Source organism: Eleginops maclovinus, chromosome 1 (genome assembly GCF_036324505.1).
Source record: "Eleginops maclovinus isolate JMC-PN-2008 ecotype Puerto Natales chromosome 1, JC_Emac_rtc_rv5, whole genome shotgun sequence".
In the NCBI taxonomy this organism is placed as follows: Eukaryota; Metazoa; Chordata; class Actinopteri; order Perciformes; family Eleginopidae; genus Eleginops; species Eleginops maclovinus.
The window spans coordinates 9,838,782-9,853,919 of record NC_086349.1 but is presented as its reverse complement, the minus strand read 5'-3'; the positions used below and the strand labels follow the sequence as shown (position 1 = coordinate 9,853,919).

The window sequence follows — 15,138 nt, the reverse complement described above, 5'->3', positions numbered from 1 at the left end:
GTTCTGCTCCCCTGTTGTTTTTTTTGTCATTTTTGATTAATTCATGTTAACAGAAAAGAGCATGTATACACATACAGATATCGTTTTAAATTAAACTTCAATAAATTCATGGTGTGCATGTACATACACCCGGTAATATGCAAATAATATACATATATCCATATATCCATAGACTTAGATTGGCATAACATGCACAAGCAGATACAGAGGTAAACCTGCACATACAAAACTTAATCCTATATACTTATAAACAGGGTGCGATTTGACAAAAAAACAGAGGGGGGGATGTTTTTTTTAATTTATTCATAGACAAGAACATTGGACTTTTAACTTGCATAACTAGGGAGAAAAAAACGCAAAAAGTAGACAGGCCCTTTTTTCGGGTCGTGGATTAGTCCCCATCACAACATGGCAAAACTTTTAATAACCCATACATGTTTCTATTCAACGTCACAAAAACATGCGTACGCACTAACAGGCAGAAAGCACCATAGAACAGCATCAATGCTCTCCATGAAAAGACCCTCCAATTAACTTAAATCAAACACTCAAAATAATTCACTAAATAGCACAACGTGCTGTCAACACTCAGGGACAGGTCTGGAAAACTAGACAAAGTAAGTTGGCTCTGGTGACAAATTTGTGGTGGCTTTTTCGTTTTTCCTATCGGGGCATTGTCTGCAGCATTTCGGCCCTCTTCTATCCACAATTCTGCAAATGGGTCCTGTAAAGTAAGATGATATGCTGCTCTGAACGCGTTTCATGTTTGGTTCAGCGCTGTTTTTCCTGCGAAGTTCCCGCACAAAAATGTTACAATGTGTTCGATGACGTTCAGAAATATGCACCGTCTGCCAGAAGGCTGCTGAATAGCCTACTCTGATGTAAAGACACTGAAGATCGTTAGATTTCAAGAGTTTAAGTAGGCTAGCAGTTAAGTTGCATTCATCGCTATCAAGGGGGGGAAATCCTTGTCCCCACCGGAGATAAAAATAATTTAGCAGAGGTAGGGATAGGAAAACCAGAGGGGGGGAAATCCTCACCATCCCCCCCTACAAATCGCACGCTGCTTATAAACGTGCATGCACACATACTTATATATACACACGCACAAACGTAAGCATGCACAAAAGCATGCACGCACACACATACACACAATATAAGTATATTCAGTACCCTTACTTCCCTCCCTGGTGAGTGATCTTCAGGAAACTAGTGACTGACTACACTAAATCGAAAATTAAGTGGCATTACCATACTCCGATATTTCAGAACCATAATTTGTTGCTTGGTGGTCGGACAGTAGCCTACCCAATATGGTCAAATAATGGAGTCTATCTACTTGGACAGCTTTTCAATAATAATGGTCTCCGTACATTCCAGCAACAGTATCTACCAGGTTTTTCCTTATACGCCCTGAAAGCGTACGGAGTCCCATGGAATTCTGAACTTCCTAAATATGACCTTACAAAACCACTGTACAATACTAACAATACCAAGGGAACTGTATCAACAATGTATTCCCAAATAATGCAAAGCTCCTATAAACCAATTAAAATTCAAACATCTTGGCAACATGAATATAGCTCGATTTCTCTCGAAATAGCTTGGAAAACTATTTGGAATAACATAAAACAAGCTTCAAAGAATCCTAATCATCAAACCATTCACTTAAGATTTGTACATAGGACTTACACAACACCTGTATTTAGACACCGGATTAAGTTAGTGCCATCTTCTCTTTGCCAATTATGTTCACAAGGTTGCGTGAGTACTTTTACACATATGTTTTGGGAGTGCTCTGAGGTACAGTCCTTTTGGGTACAAGTCACTGAATCTTTATCAGAAATTCTCCATAAGGAGAATCCATGTTGCCCCTAATTATGCCTGTTAAATGACAATTCTCAGGTCCCTATGTCTGTACATGAAAAAACAATTTGGCTTTCCGGCCTAACTGCTGCAAAGAAAATCCTGGTAGTACGGTGGAAACCACCACACTTACTGTCCCCTATTGTATTTCTATGGTAGCGACACACATAAGGAGGAGAGACATCTGTGAGGGCGAGAACTGGATCCGCTGAACTCCGAGGTCAGATCAGAGCAGTGGGATGACTCAAGGTCTTAATGTTTAAATCTTTAAGCTGTATAGGATTGTTGACATGTGAAAATCCGGTCATTAAACTGTTTGTATACACTTAACAATAGATACATCCACTAAATCAGAAACGGCAAGAAAGCAGAAGCCCTCAATATTAAAGTAAATCACTAAAAAGTCTGTTTTTCTTTAATACTGCCCGGCAGTGAACACTGGTGGAGGTAGGAATTTGGAAACTGGGAGGGAAATAATTTGTTCCTGGAACCCATTATCTTGCTATGTATTAGTCGGTTTTAGAAAGTGACAAATAACACGACAACAAAAGAATGCTATGCGTCATTGCTAGCAGTAGTTCAATAGTTTGGATTAGATTTCAGTCTCTGAAGGCTTTATTAGACCTCCATTGGCACTATGGAGATGTTTTTGCAATAAGTGAGTCTCGATTTTGTTTATCTTGTACACAAACACTTGGACGGACATGCACACACACCCAGATGCGTCCTGCCAAAGGTTTCCCACTACTCAACTGATCAACGGGTTGCAGTAACGTGCCAAAATATGCAACAATGCGCTATGAAAGGCAGGGAAGAAGATGACTGCAAGCTTGTAAATATGTTAACAAAAATATGTATGCCTTTGCTGTTTTGCAAATTCTTTACAATACAAGAAATGCATTTGATATTTTGAGACCTCATGTTTATACACAATGTGTTTTGGTGAGTAGAATTGAATATAAACACCTATTTTGTTTGTTTACAAGAAAAACCCACAGGGCACCTTTAAGTCCTACAACTAACGCAGGCTTGTTAGGCTTTTGAAATCCCTCCAACTATCAGTGGATAAACTAAACAACACATGGTGGAGAGGCCAAGGAATAAATCCACATTTTGAAGATGTTTTAGGGAAGTCACAACACTGCAGCTCTTATGGAGAGGCCAGGTTGGAGCGAGGGCCAGATTGTGTAATATACTATGAACACATCGCTGCTCTCTATGTGGAAAGGGATTTCTTCCTGATTAGAGGCAAAGAAGGTAAAAACCAGGAAGCGGGGGACTCAGGAAGAAACAGATATCTGTAATCAGAGGCGTGTGGGTTTCCTCTTCCTCATATTATATCGTAATTAGTCCCATCAAAGCCCTCACATTAATTATCTGTGTTTGTCTCCAAGCATTCATCAACGATCCCTGGCATGTTTGCAATGCACCTTGCCTCCGGTGGTATGTGAAAATGAGTGTGTGTGTGTGTGTGTGTGTGTGTGTGTGTGTGTGTGTGTGTGTGTGTGTGTGTGTGTGTGTGTGTGTGTGTGTGTGTGTCCTCCAGTTCTAACCTTGCGTGGGTTCTGCGTTATGTCATCCAGACTGGTAGAGAGCAGGTTATCTTTCGTGGCCACGTACAGACGCCTCCTGTCTTCGTCAGGCAGCAGGGACTGCATGTCTCCGGCCACCAGGGGCAGCGTCAGCAGGCGGCCATTCTGGATCAGCTCTGATAAGGGAGGGGGAGATAAATGAAGGATTAGAATCAGAAACGTGCAAGGAAATCTGGAAGAAATTAACATAAAGCACGTCTTGCAGGGAGTCTGATAAGAAGACTTCACTGCCATCTGTGATCATTAACTATGGAACTAATGACAGGATTTGATTCGATTAGCTGGGCGTAAGGAGTGGAAGCATCGGACACTCTTTCAGGAAACACAACGTGTTAAAATCCATTAACAAACGAATGCTAAATTGCAGTTGTAATAAAACAAGAAGTCTGCCAGTCTGAACATTTGAGAGAATAGAGGGAAATTTGCTTACAATAAAAATGGGAAATTTGGTTTACACACATGCTTGTACGGTGGCCTATAGGTGCAAACGCACTATAACTGCCCAAAACACTTCCATTCACACACTTGTTTTATGGCTATTGGGCCATTTGTTCAGACAACATTCACATTATCGACAAAAAGCAAAATAGTGAGGACAAACTCCAGCTCTACGGTACGGCCAGAGATTGCAGACTCTGAAACAGATTAAGTCTGCAAACAGTGACGGTTGGCCAACTTTAGAATCCCGAACGTCTACAAGCGCTCTGGTCCCAGCTGTTTGCATCCCTTTTTAGTGTCCCCGTTTCCGTTGTGTTTTGAGATTCTTGCAATCGTTTTTTTTCTTGCAGCATTTTATTTTATTTTCAGCGTTTTGTATTTACAGTGTGATGTTTCTCTGAATGGAAATGTTTTGCACCTGTCTGCAACTGTATAAATGGGTATATGGAAGAACAACTAATCCAAACATATTTTTAAAATGAAATAGACAACACCGAATGCAAAGATTTGTCGCGAGACAATTCTCTTTTCAACAGACAACCACATAAACGTACAAAATGTTCAAAGACTTACTTTCCCAACACCCTCAACCTTCCTAACACACACAATTAGTTTGCTTTATTCGCCTTATCACTCTCAGGTCAAACAAAAGTAACTACAATCTCTTTCTGTGAATAAACAAACATAGACACAGTGTACCTAAACCACATCTCCAGACAGACGGTATGGTAGCGTAGCACGCAGGTTAAATGCTTTGAAATGATAAGAATGTTGCACCGTGTAAACTATGAGAACGATGAGGACACGTCTGTCTGTCTGTCTGTCTCGTGTTAACTTTTATATTTTGACTGCCAAGTGTTCTTCAGTGGATCGGACTTGGCATGGCCTCACAAAGCTGAAAGTATGAACGTATAGGCTCTAAAGCAGAACCAGGCTTCACACGTTGGCAGCTCTGAAGAGCAGTGAGAGGCAGACAGAGCTCATAAAGCACGGTTTGAACTTCAAAACACTGAAAATTGGGCACATTATGTTGGTGATAGCACGCAGCACTCTCCTGTTTCGGCAACCTGGCCGCTCTGCTTTCAGCAAAGGACACCAAAGGGACGAGAGGCAGAAGAGTTTGTACTTTGAGTGTATAAACCAGACCCAGAGGAGGAATGGGATATATGAGTTCATAACACAGCTTGTAATTAAGATGAATTATTCCTCAACGTTACCTTAGCACATCATTTTGGTTCACTCAAGGGAAGATTTGAAGACGTTATTAATGATTTATCATCTTTCACTGCGGCAGAAACCCAGCTCACTCTTATTAAAAGAGAGACCATGTTTAGTTTTGTATTCTCGAGTGGTGCTTCCCCCGCTGCAGTGATAATGCCTCTCTAAAATACGGCGTGTTTCCTCAAGCAGCTGAAACACAAAGATCATCAGAATATGATCGGGTTAGTAAAATTCCTTTCAATTCTATGACTTTTTATCACATGTAAGGATCAAAGGGATGTAAACCTGCAATAGAAGGCTAACCAATGTACTTAAACCTGTTTTTGAAATGATTTCTAATGCTGTTGTAGGACTTATCAAACGGGTTCTAAAATGGAAACTGCTTGTCACACTTCTTCTGCTTTCCCCTTTATTTTATTTTTTTAAGCCCAACAAACAGAAAATATCCAGTATTCATCACAACATAAATTGGCTTGCTGACACGCACTGTGGCTACCCCTTATTCTACATCATACCCACACACACGTTCCTCTCCGAACACACATTCATTATCTAAACAGCTGACTGAAGTAGATGTGGGATCTAAGAATGAGGTAATGAAGGACTCTGGATGTCTTCAAAATGTTGCTCTATGTTACATATAATGTTAGTGGTCATGTGAGTTAGAAAGGAAAAGGAGTTTAGAACAGATGAAGATACTTATAGATGAAGGAAACTGGTTGAGGATTGACACGATGGGGAAGAGAAGGGAAAAATGAAAGGGGGAGATTGGAGAGGTTGAGAAGTGGGAGCCTGTGGAGGTGCAGCAGATCGATCGGAAAGACTTAATAATAAATGAGACGACACTGCTGAGAAGGACCCTGAAATGATGACGGACTGGAATCAAATACAAAGGATGGATGAAGAGATGGCAAGAGAGACAGCGGAGAGAGGGGGGAGATTTCACTGTCAGTTTGTAAAAATATAATACTCAAGAACAAGACAGGGCCACTCTGGTTGTACCAAATACACCATTGAGTGTTTTTTGTTGGGATTATGAATAGTCTCTGAATAAACGGCACAATAACAATGAAACAAGTCATGTTCTAAATAGTGACAGCGGCCAAACAGGTAACAGGTTTAACGGGTAAATTCAGACACAACACTCGGAGAGTGCAAGTCCTTCTTGTTTATCTCAATGCATCAGTCCCACAAGTTTGGATTCCTTTGGTAACTACAGATGCAACCATTAGATTAACTGTCATTCAAAGTAGAAAGTAGAAAGCTGGGATGCTATTTTCTACTATTTTCTCACATTTTATGGACCAAACGATGTATCTAGAAAACACATCAATGAATAAATCTAAAATGAAAATAGTTTTTCGATGCAGCTACTAGAAACTAAGATGCCACTAAGAAGTTAACACCCTAGCTCCACATGTCCACAGAAACCTCTACGTACAAATGTGTTCAGCAGATGAAACTTCAGATCCAGCCGACTCCTTGTGTGCTTTTAACTGCCATGAGCAGCAGACAGAGAGAATGTGGGAAGTCCATCATGCTTAACTGATAAACAGGAACTTGAATCAGGACATTGGACCGGATCCAACTTCATCAAATTGTCTAACAAGGTGGAATGACAGTTTTGCAAAACGCTGCCCAATTAACAAGCTGCATACTGGGAGCCCATGTGACTTTCACTCACAGTTAGTGTCTGGTATTTAATCTCAGTAATGTGATTAAGTGATCTGGACAGAACCCGATACTGCTAGTGCAGTTTCGCTTTCCTTTTGGTACGGAGAACATTTTGTTGAACTTCTCCAATCTTGATCCCCGATGCTCAAATAGTTTTGAACATCTGTATTTTTCACTATGCACATAAAGTAGAAAATCAATGTGAGAAGGGTAAAATAAAAAAGCTAACGTAGGAGGGAGGGATGTGGGGAAGAAGACAGGCCAGAGTGACAAGAAGATGAAAACAGTCCGACGGGTGAAGACAGATACGAGATGAGAATAGGAAAAATATCAAAACATGACACGATGACAGACAGATGAGGGGAAAGGGGAGGAGGAGAGGGGAGGAGGAGAGCGGAGTGAAAGGAAATCTTGATGGAGGAAATTAATAAAAGTTGATGGATGATGATGAGGAGGAGCATGAAGAGGAGGAATGGGAAAAGACAGGTGGGGATTGGGCAGGAAAGGTCAAGGGTAGAAGCGAGAGCTCATGTTGAGATGACAGGGTTGGCGGGAGATGATAGGCATATGGGGGGATTGAGGAGGAAGTGAGAAAGGAGGATGAAGGGGAAGAGTAGCCCAGAGCGGGAGGGGAAATTGCCCCTTAATAACAGAGGGAATAATGATGGATAGAGAGGAGGAGAAGAAGGAGAAAAGAGGCAAAAGTGAGAGGAAAGAACGACATGATGACAGGGTGAGAAATGATGATTGGGTAGAGGACGGGTGAGGGGACGAGGTGGGAAGACAGAGCGACGCTAGGAGAAGAGTAGAAACATGTCAGAGAAGAACGGGAAAAAATGCAAGGCAGAAAAAAGTCTGATGAAGGGGGGAGAAGAAGAGAGAGATGGGCCGATGCTGGAGACAGCAATGAGAGGAACAACATGCTGACAGTCGGGAGAAAACACAAGAGATGGATGAGCAGAGAGAAAATGAGGGGAGGAAAAAGAGAGAGGAAGACATGACTCAACGGAAATGGCGAGATAATTTGAAACAGTCGCAGCGGGAGAAAAAGCTTTGCGGGCACAAAGTAGAAACCTATACTTTCACTCAGTGGGAAATCCACACTTATGAGCCGCCGGGTACTCTGTGATGAATATTCAGCCGGCGGTCAGAGAGGTAAATTGTTTTTGATCGCGCCGTCATTAATCACAGTGGGCGCATCAGCTCAGCAGCTCAATGCATTTCTGTTTGTTTGGTTCAAACTTCCTTTTGTTTTGAGAGTCACCACATCCCCCTCAAACAAGATGCTATGATAATCAACTGGAATGACGACCAAAACTGTGGATAATAAACCCAAGCTCTCAACATTGTTTTGTCTCTATGTTCCGAGAACTTTTGCTGGTTATGGCTTTTGAGTTATGAAACCTACTTGCTGATTATCAACAAAAACCAATGTCCCAATTTTGTCCCACAACATGTCCCTATACCCTGATGACTTCCCTTATTGCCCGATTGTTACCAGTTCATTATCAGGTCTGACATTACCCAGTTGTTCGCAATTGTATTTTGCTGGACTTACATAAGGCAGAGTACAATAACCTTAGTTATGACACGGCTAGGTTGAATACTCCATTCTAATTGGTCGATTCCGACATGTGTGACACATTGTTAATACAGTAGTACAGACCGCTGTCAAGGACTACAATGACCGTTGCTAAGGAGGATCAAAAAAGAGAAAGGAAAAGATGTTAAAAGATAGGGTGCTGGACATCAGATAAACTAACAGACGACACCACACCAACACTACCAAGAGGAGAAGCAACCAATCACGTCCAGGAATTGTTTTACCTTTACCTATTTTTGTAAAACAAATGTTTGATAATTTTGACATTAGACTATGTGCTGCCTTGCTATCTGTGCTAATGTAGTTAAAGCTAATGTTAACGCAGCTAACAAGCTAGCATTATGCTTTTGAATGTTTGTATGACTTCCATTCATGTCACTACTTTGAAGTATTTTGTACTTAATATCAACCACTAACTGCTTTGTAACATCCTGACAGCACTTGTATTTATAAAGATGTTTTGTAAAAGGGGAAATGTATCAACATGTATGGTTAAAACATCAATCAGAGCTGCCGCAAAGTTGTTTGCCGTGGAACAGTTATTTTTTTTAGTGGAAGAAATACGATCATTTTAAAGTCAATAAAACAATTTCAATTATTATATTGGGAGTCGAGTCGTTAGTTTATTTAGTATCTGGCCGGGTGATAAGCGGGATAATGTGCAGCGAGTTGGTCATTATGGGGAAAAGAACACCTGACAGGCTGATCAGAAAACAAAAACATTTTGTAAAAAATAAACAGCCTTAACCTACAACATGTCCTGATGCATTTCAAGCCCAATATTTGAGACATTAAGATCATTTATTGAAGATTATTATACCTTTTCAACCTCGCTAACATGTTGTTCTTTTATAGTGGCCAGAGTAGCAGTACAGTTATACAGCTAGCTTGCAAAGTTAGCTGACATTTAAAGCAGCATCAATATCATAATGTACATTTGTGTGATAGACATTTTGGGCAGAAAAGTCATTATTATTATTATTATTATATTACTTATTAAGGGGGGGGGGGGTTAGCATTTTTTTGCAATAAAAAAGCAGTGGTGTTTTAGTTTCGGGTGCTTTCCAGTGTGGTAGTGCTTCCTGTTTTCATTCGCATGACCAGCGGATAAATGTTAGTAAAGCTGTGTTCTGAGAAATGTGTTAATGTATTTATTTATTGATATTTTTCCCATGCTATTTTTAACTCATGCGTGTAACTAACATTACTGAAAGCTATGATTTTATATTTATTTACAAAAATCACACAAAGAAGTAATTACAACTTTTAAAACAGCACATGGTCCCTTTTGGTTTCCTGGCCATGTTTTCATGGTTACAGCTATTTGAATTCCGAGCATATCCCACTTAACTTCCTAAGATGAAACTACAACCCGACGCCTTCAATTTAAAGACGTTTATTCCCTCATCTTCACAGGGAATCTAACCCCGGTGGAATTCATGCCTTGCTCTGCCTACTCAAGCATCAGGCACTTCATCTGAATTACAGAGTGTGCCACAAGAGCGCCATGACCTTGCTTAATTCAATATAAAAGGAAGAGCTCAGCTAAATTGAATGTGAAACCAGGTCTTCGGTCGAAACCCAAGTGACGTTCAGCAACTGTTAGCATCACCAGATCCCATTGGCTCCGACGGCTGGAATCCAGCTCGCATCTCCACTTAAGAGAGCATTAAATCAGCATTAAGGCCTAAAGATGACATTCACATCTAAGAGGGAACTGGGAGTTGCTTTTCAGCATGCACGCACACACACACACACACACACACACACACACACACACACACACACACACACACACACACACACACACACACACATACATACAAAGATAGAAAGTGGGTGCAATAGTGAGTCAGCAGCACATGTTCAAGACTAAAACACATTTAGCTTTAGCTTCCCCACAAACACACACACACACCATCTCCCGGTGTGTATGCAACCCCTTTATCTTTGTCACACCTTCACACAAGTAGAATTTTTCGGATTTTTTTTGTCTCCCACCTTGACCTCACAAAAATAATGAATGCCTCCTATTGAGTATGAACACACACACATTCTTTCCCCCTGGCATGCGTGCATGTGCACACACACACACACATACACACACACACACACACACACAAACACACACACACACACACACACGCGCAAACTGGGATAAGTCGAGAAACACCAGCTGCACCCACCCCACCCTTACTCTTGGGACAGTTGCCTTGGAAACAGCAACCATGCCGACATTATTTTTTGAGGGGGTATGTGTGGTGTGTGGAGGGGTGTCTCTTGGCATTGCCTCCATACCCTACCTTCTCACACACTAACACACACACACACACACACACACACACACACACACACACACACACACACACACACACACACCCAGTAATGAATGCTATGGCCCACACCGCTCATCACTCGGGCTAAAGCACAGAGGGCAGTTTAGAATAACGGAGTGTTTTTTCCACAAGATGAAAGATGTTAAGTTAATAGGAGGGCACACACACACATTCACATCCACGCATTCAATTTCACACACATTTCCAGACACAAAAAGCAGCATCCGTGCCCTGCTGCCTGGCTATCTGTCATGATCAGCATTCAACAGGATATTAACACATGCCTGCCAAGACTAAACTAAATGGTTGCAAACATTAACGGAACACGGTGGGGAAAGGTCGCCCACCTCACACACTCTGCACCCACTCCTGAATAAATGCTTTTATGTGTGAAAGCGCAAGTGATTTCTTTTTTTAAGCATTAATCTGTGTCTGTTTGTAATGTTTTTATCGACCCTGAGGCGATCTGTTTTTCCAACTCTGCAGCCTTTTCAGAATCTCTGAATTAAAAATTGATTTTTTTTTTTAATGACTTCTCAGCTCCAAAATGCCTTTAAATTGCATTGAAAGCTGGAAGGAAAATCAGATACCAAAAAACGAGTAGTCATATGGTTCAGAGAGTACCACACAAAGCTAAAGAATAACCGAAATCATTAGAAATGGCTAAACTTGTTTGAAAATGGGAGTGACTATAATGACATTGTATGAAGAGGCTGGGTAAAACGTATTAAACGATCCTGTAGCCAGTGGTGGATAAACAAGTACTTTTATTTATTTTATCGTATATTCTAATGCCGATCCTGTTGTACTTTGCTTAAGGAAAGTTTTGAATGCAAGTCCTTTACTTGTAACAAGCACTTTTTTTAAATGGGAGTACTTCCACCACTGTGTTAAACCCAAAATAAATGACAAGCTACCGGCAGCTTTCTGGGTTTAACACAAACCACAAAACTGAAATATTCACCAACTTTGATGTTACTGCCAATATACTTCACAACTTCCATTTCAAATTTCTAAAAGTGCACTAAATTATGAATTTTAAAACCTAAATATAAATGCTTTACTTATTGTTGTTAACTTAATTTGAGACAGTTAAGAAACGCAGATGTATGGTACGATGGATGCTATTTGCTATGGGGGAAATTGTAAGTCTTAGTAGGAGTGATTTGGAAAAAATATTTCATCTATTATGTTTTTGGGGGTTTTTTTCGGGAGAAAATGTGATTTGCAAGTAGCACACACTAGTTTATTGTCAAACATCATTAGAAGTCAAAAATTACAAGTATAATTTCTGAGCGTCCGTCCAGGATGCCACTAAAGTAAATGATCCAATAAAACTGAAATGATAGAAGCCAATAAGAGTTGAGTGATAAAAACTAAGATTGCAAAAAGAGCTTCCTTGTTCTATAAAAACAAATGCAATGTGCGCATTCTGCCCCCCCCCCCCCCACACACACACACACACACACACACACACACACGCCTGCAGAATGCAGCCACTCTTATCGGCATCGAGTTGACAGCGGGGTCAACGAGGGTTGTGACCTCTGAACCGAGCCAATTGCCCTCTGACCCCCGTCAGTGTGAATCAAAGAAGGAAAAGGTTAAGACGTTAACGAACAGAAATGCTAAGACACAATCCTGCTGGTGTATGCACGCACATGCAGACACACACACTGACATGTGTGTGAATGGTTTCTTATAGCACTGCATGAGTCAGCCTGTCCATATTTGCCTTATTGAGTTAGTTTATTTACTGTTTGTGCATTTATACGTGTGTGTGTGTGTGTGTGTGTGTGTGTGTGTGTGTGTGTGTGTGTGTGTGTGTGTGTCTGTGTGTGTGTGTGTGTGTTATATTTTTATCCATGGTGAATATTAGATTAAAGGCTGCTGGTCATGGGAGCTGTGATGGACCTCTATGTGATTAGGGCAAATGTGTGCCGTGTGATACAGCTAAGAACATTCCTACATTGCTTGCACAGAACACACACACACACACACACACACACACACACACACACACACACACACACACACACACACACACACACACACACACACACACACACACACACACACACACACACACACACACACACACACACACACACGCATATGTGGTCGGACTTTCTCATTAACAGGCACACCTGCACACAGGCAGACAGACTTAAGGTAGATGGTGCTGATCTAAAGCAGCTGAACGTGCTGATGCTGCTGTTTATCAAATGTTGATTTGACTGACATTTTGTGTTTGTTTGTTTGTTTTACACAAACAAACAAGACAGTTCCAACTAGTCTACAACTATTAATATAAAGCTGCTTCAGGCAACTTTTCTCACTTGGATACTTGATGAATGTGGAAGAGGAACAGTCCCAGCCCAGATGAGGTTCATCAGTTTTAGATCAAGGGTCAGCTCTGTGTGCATTATTGCATTTACTACATGACATGCATTGCAGACTTTAATCAAATGATCAAAGGAATTAAGCTAATAGTATTTACATTAACAGACAGGCAGCTATAGATCCCAGGACTCATTGCTGCTCTGTGAACACAGAACCAGAAGCAGTGCGGAGCTGATCTAAAGATTCCTCTCTCCTTTATAGTTGGGAACGCAGTTTGTCAATATGTCTTAAACGTACAGTAGTTACGTTCGACAGTTTAATATCAGCTCTCAACCTATATTAGGTTGCAAGTTACCATAGCAACAGTACTAAAGAGGTAAGGCCAGAGATTCCCACATGATAGTTTTGGGAAGCCACAAATATCCGATACTCACTTCCAAACGTCCAATCCTCTGCTGCTGTGATTGGTCTGTCAGAGTATCTGTTTGGCTGGGATGTATTGCGAAATCAAGATTTATATTTCAACAAATCATTAAATGAAAACGAATCCTTGAATCCCTGAATAAAAGGCTGCTTAGAAAGAATCAGTGGTTTGGCGTCCCTTCTCTGAGCTCCTCAGGTCTGTTTGAATGATGTTTGAGATGTATGCCTGCAGGCTTTGTGCTCAGGTGGGATTGTGAAGGTGAGACTGGCAGCCGAGGTGCAGGGAGGTCACGGCAACAAAAAGGCAGACAGAAGCTCTCTGATGGGTATCCATTATGCAAACAGTGAGCATCAGCACTGCTCTCCATGGTGGCAGCGCGTAACGCGTCAAGGCTGAGAGACAACCTGCGCCGTGATGGTTCAGGCAGGAGGTTCACTCATCTGGTTAGCATGCATGCTGCGCCGATTATTCTGGACAGTTACAGGTTTGAGGGAGCAAACTTTCCCGACAAGAGGCAGGACTTGCAGTACATATCAAGTATCACAGCTGTATGTATACAAAGTAATGGGTGCAAAACTAGCAAAGTGGAATATGAGTGACATAATGGAAACAAATAGGAAAAAAGTAGATGAAAGAAGTCTTTCTTTCAATCGTTATCTCACTCATAGGAATCCAGTTTGTTATTTTCCTGGTGTGTTATAGCAAGTCCTCACTTATCATTGATCTATCCAATTATTCCCCCACAGCCTACAGCTTCCTCCATGTGTGTTGGTAAGCTGCACACGTGTGTATTTTGTTTCTGAGGTCTGTTTGTGTGTCTGTCTTTGTCCGTCTGTTCATCTACTCGCCAAGCCGCAGGGAACTTTAGCTGTCTGGTGCAACGTTCCCAGGGGGAGGACTTTGTTGGCTGCGCCACCAGAGGGAGGTGATGGTGGCGGGGGCGAGGAAACCGGGGGGTACATTTCCTGTGGAAATGGGGTTATCACTTCACCAATTACTGGTGCAATTACAGCGGGAGGCCTGCAGAAGCATGGGAACAAAGCCCATCGGCACACAGATGGGCACTCATGTGGAGACGTGCACAGATCAGTTCTAACACACATGTGCACGTGCAGCAGGGACAAAGATCTCCCTCTGTATTACTCTATTGGTTCAAGATCACATCGCACTACGTTTATATCTTTACAGATGGTCACTATGTTAGATCAGGTGTTCTTGCGGCCGTAAATTAAGCCACAATTTGTTGTGTCAGAAAAGGAATCAGGAATCAGAAACAAATAATCAGAGACTGTTCCATCTGGGCCTTTTAGGTGTGTCCTATGCAATATCCGCCACCACTAAGAAACAACACAGGATAAAATAACAATATATCATGCTGCCTTTTCAGAATATCTGAATTAAAAATAGATTTTCTCATTTTTCTCAGCTCCCAAATGCCTTTAAATTGCATTGAAAGCTGGAAGAAATATCAGATACCAAAAACAAGTTGTCATGCGGTACAGAGAGTACCACACAAAGCAAAGAAAATAAACTGGTTTGAAAATACAGAGTGACTATAATTACATTGTATGAAGAGGCTGGGTAAAACTATCCTGTAGATGGATAAACATGTACTTTTGTACATTTTTTCGTATTATTCTA

The 15,138-nt window shown here is 41.3% G+C and overlaps 1 protein-coding gene across 2 annotated transcripts in view; it reads right to left on the bottom strand.

Annotated features, from left to right (window-relative positions):
* sema3h (sema domain, immunoglobulin domain (Ig), short basic domain, secreted, (semaphorin) 3H) overlaps positions 1-15,138 on the bottom strand; it is a 64,927-nt gene that overhangs the window by 38,926 nt on the left and 10,863 nt on the right. For both annotated transcript variants that reach the window (XM_063889462.1, XM_063889471.1), the window contains exon 2: positions 3,420-3,574. In XM_063889462.1, coding sequence (XP_063745532.1) covers positions 3,420-3,574 — 155 coding nt within the window. The remainder of the gene's footprint in view (positions 1-3,419; positions 3,575-15,138) is intronic.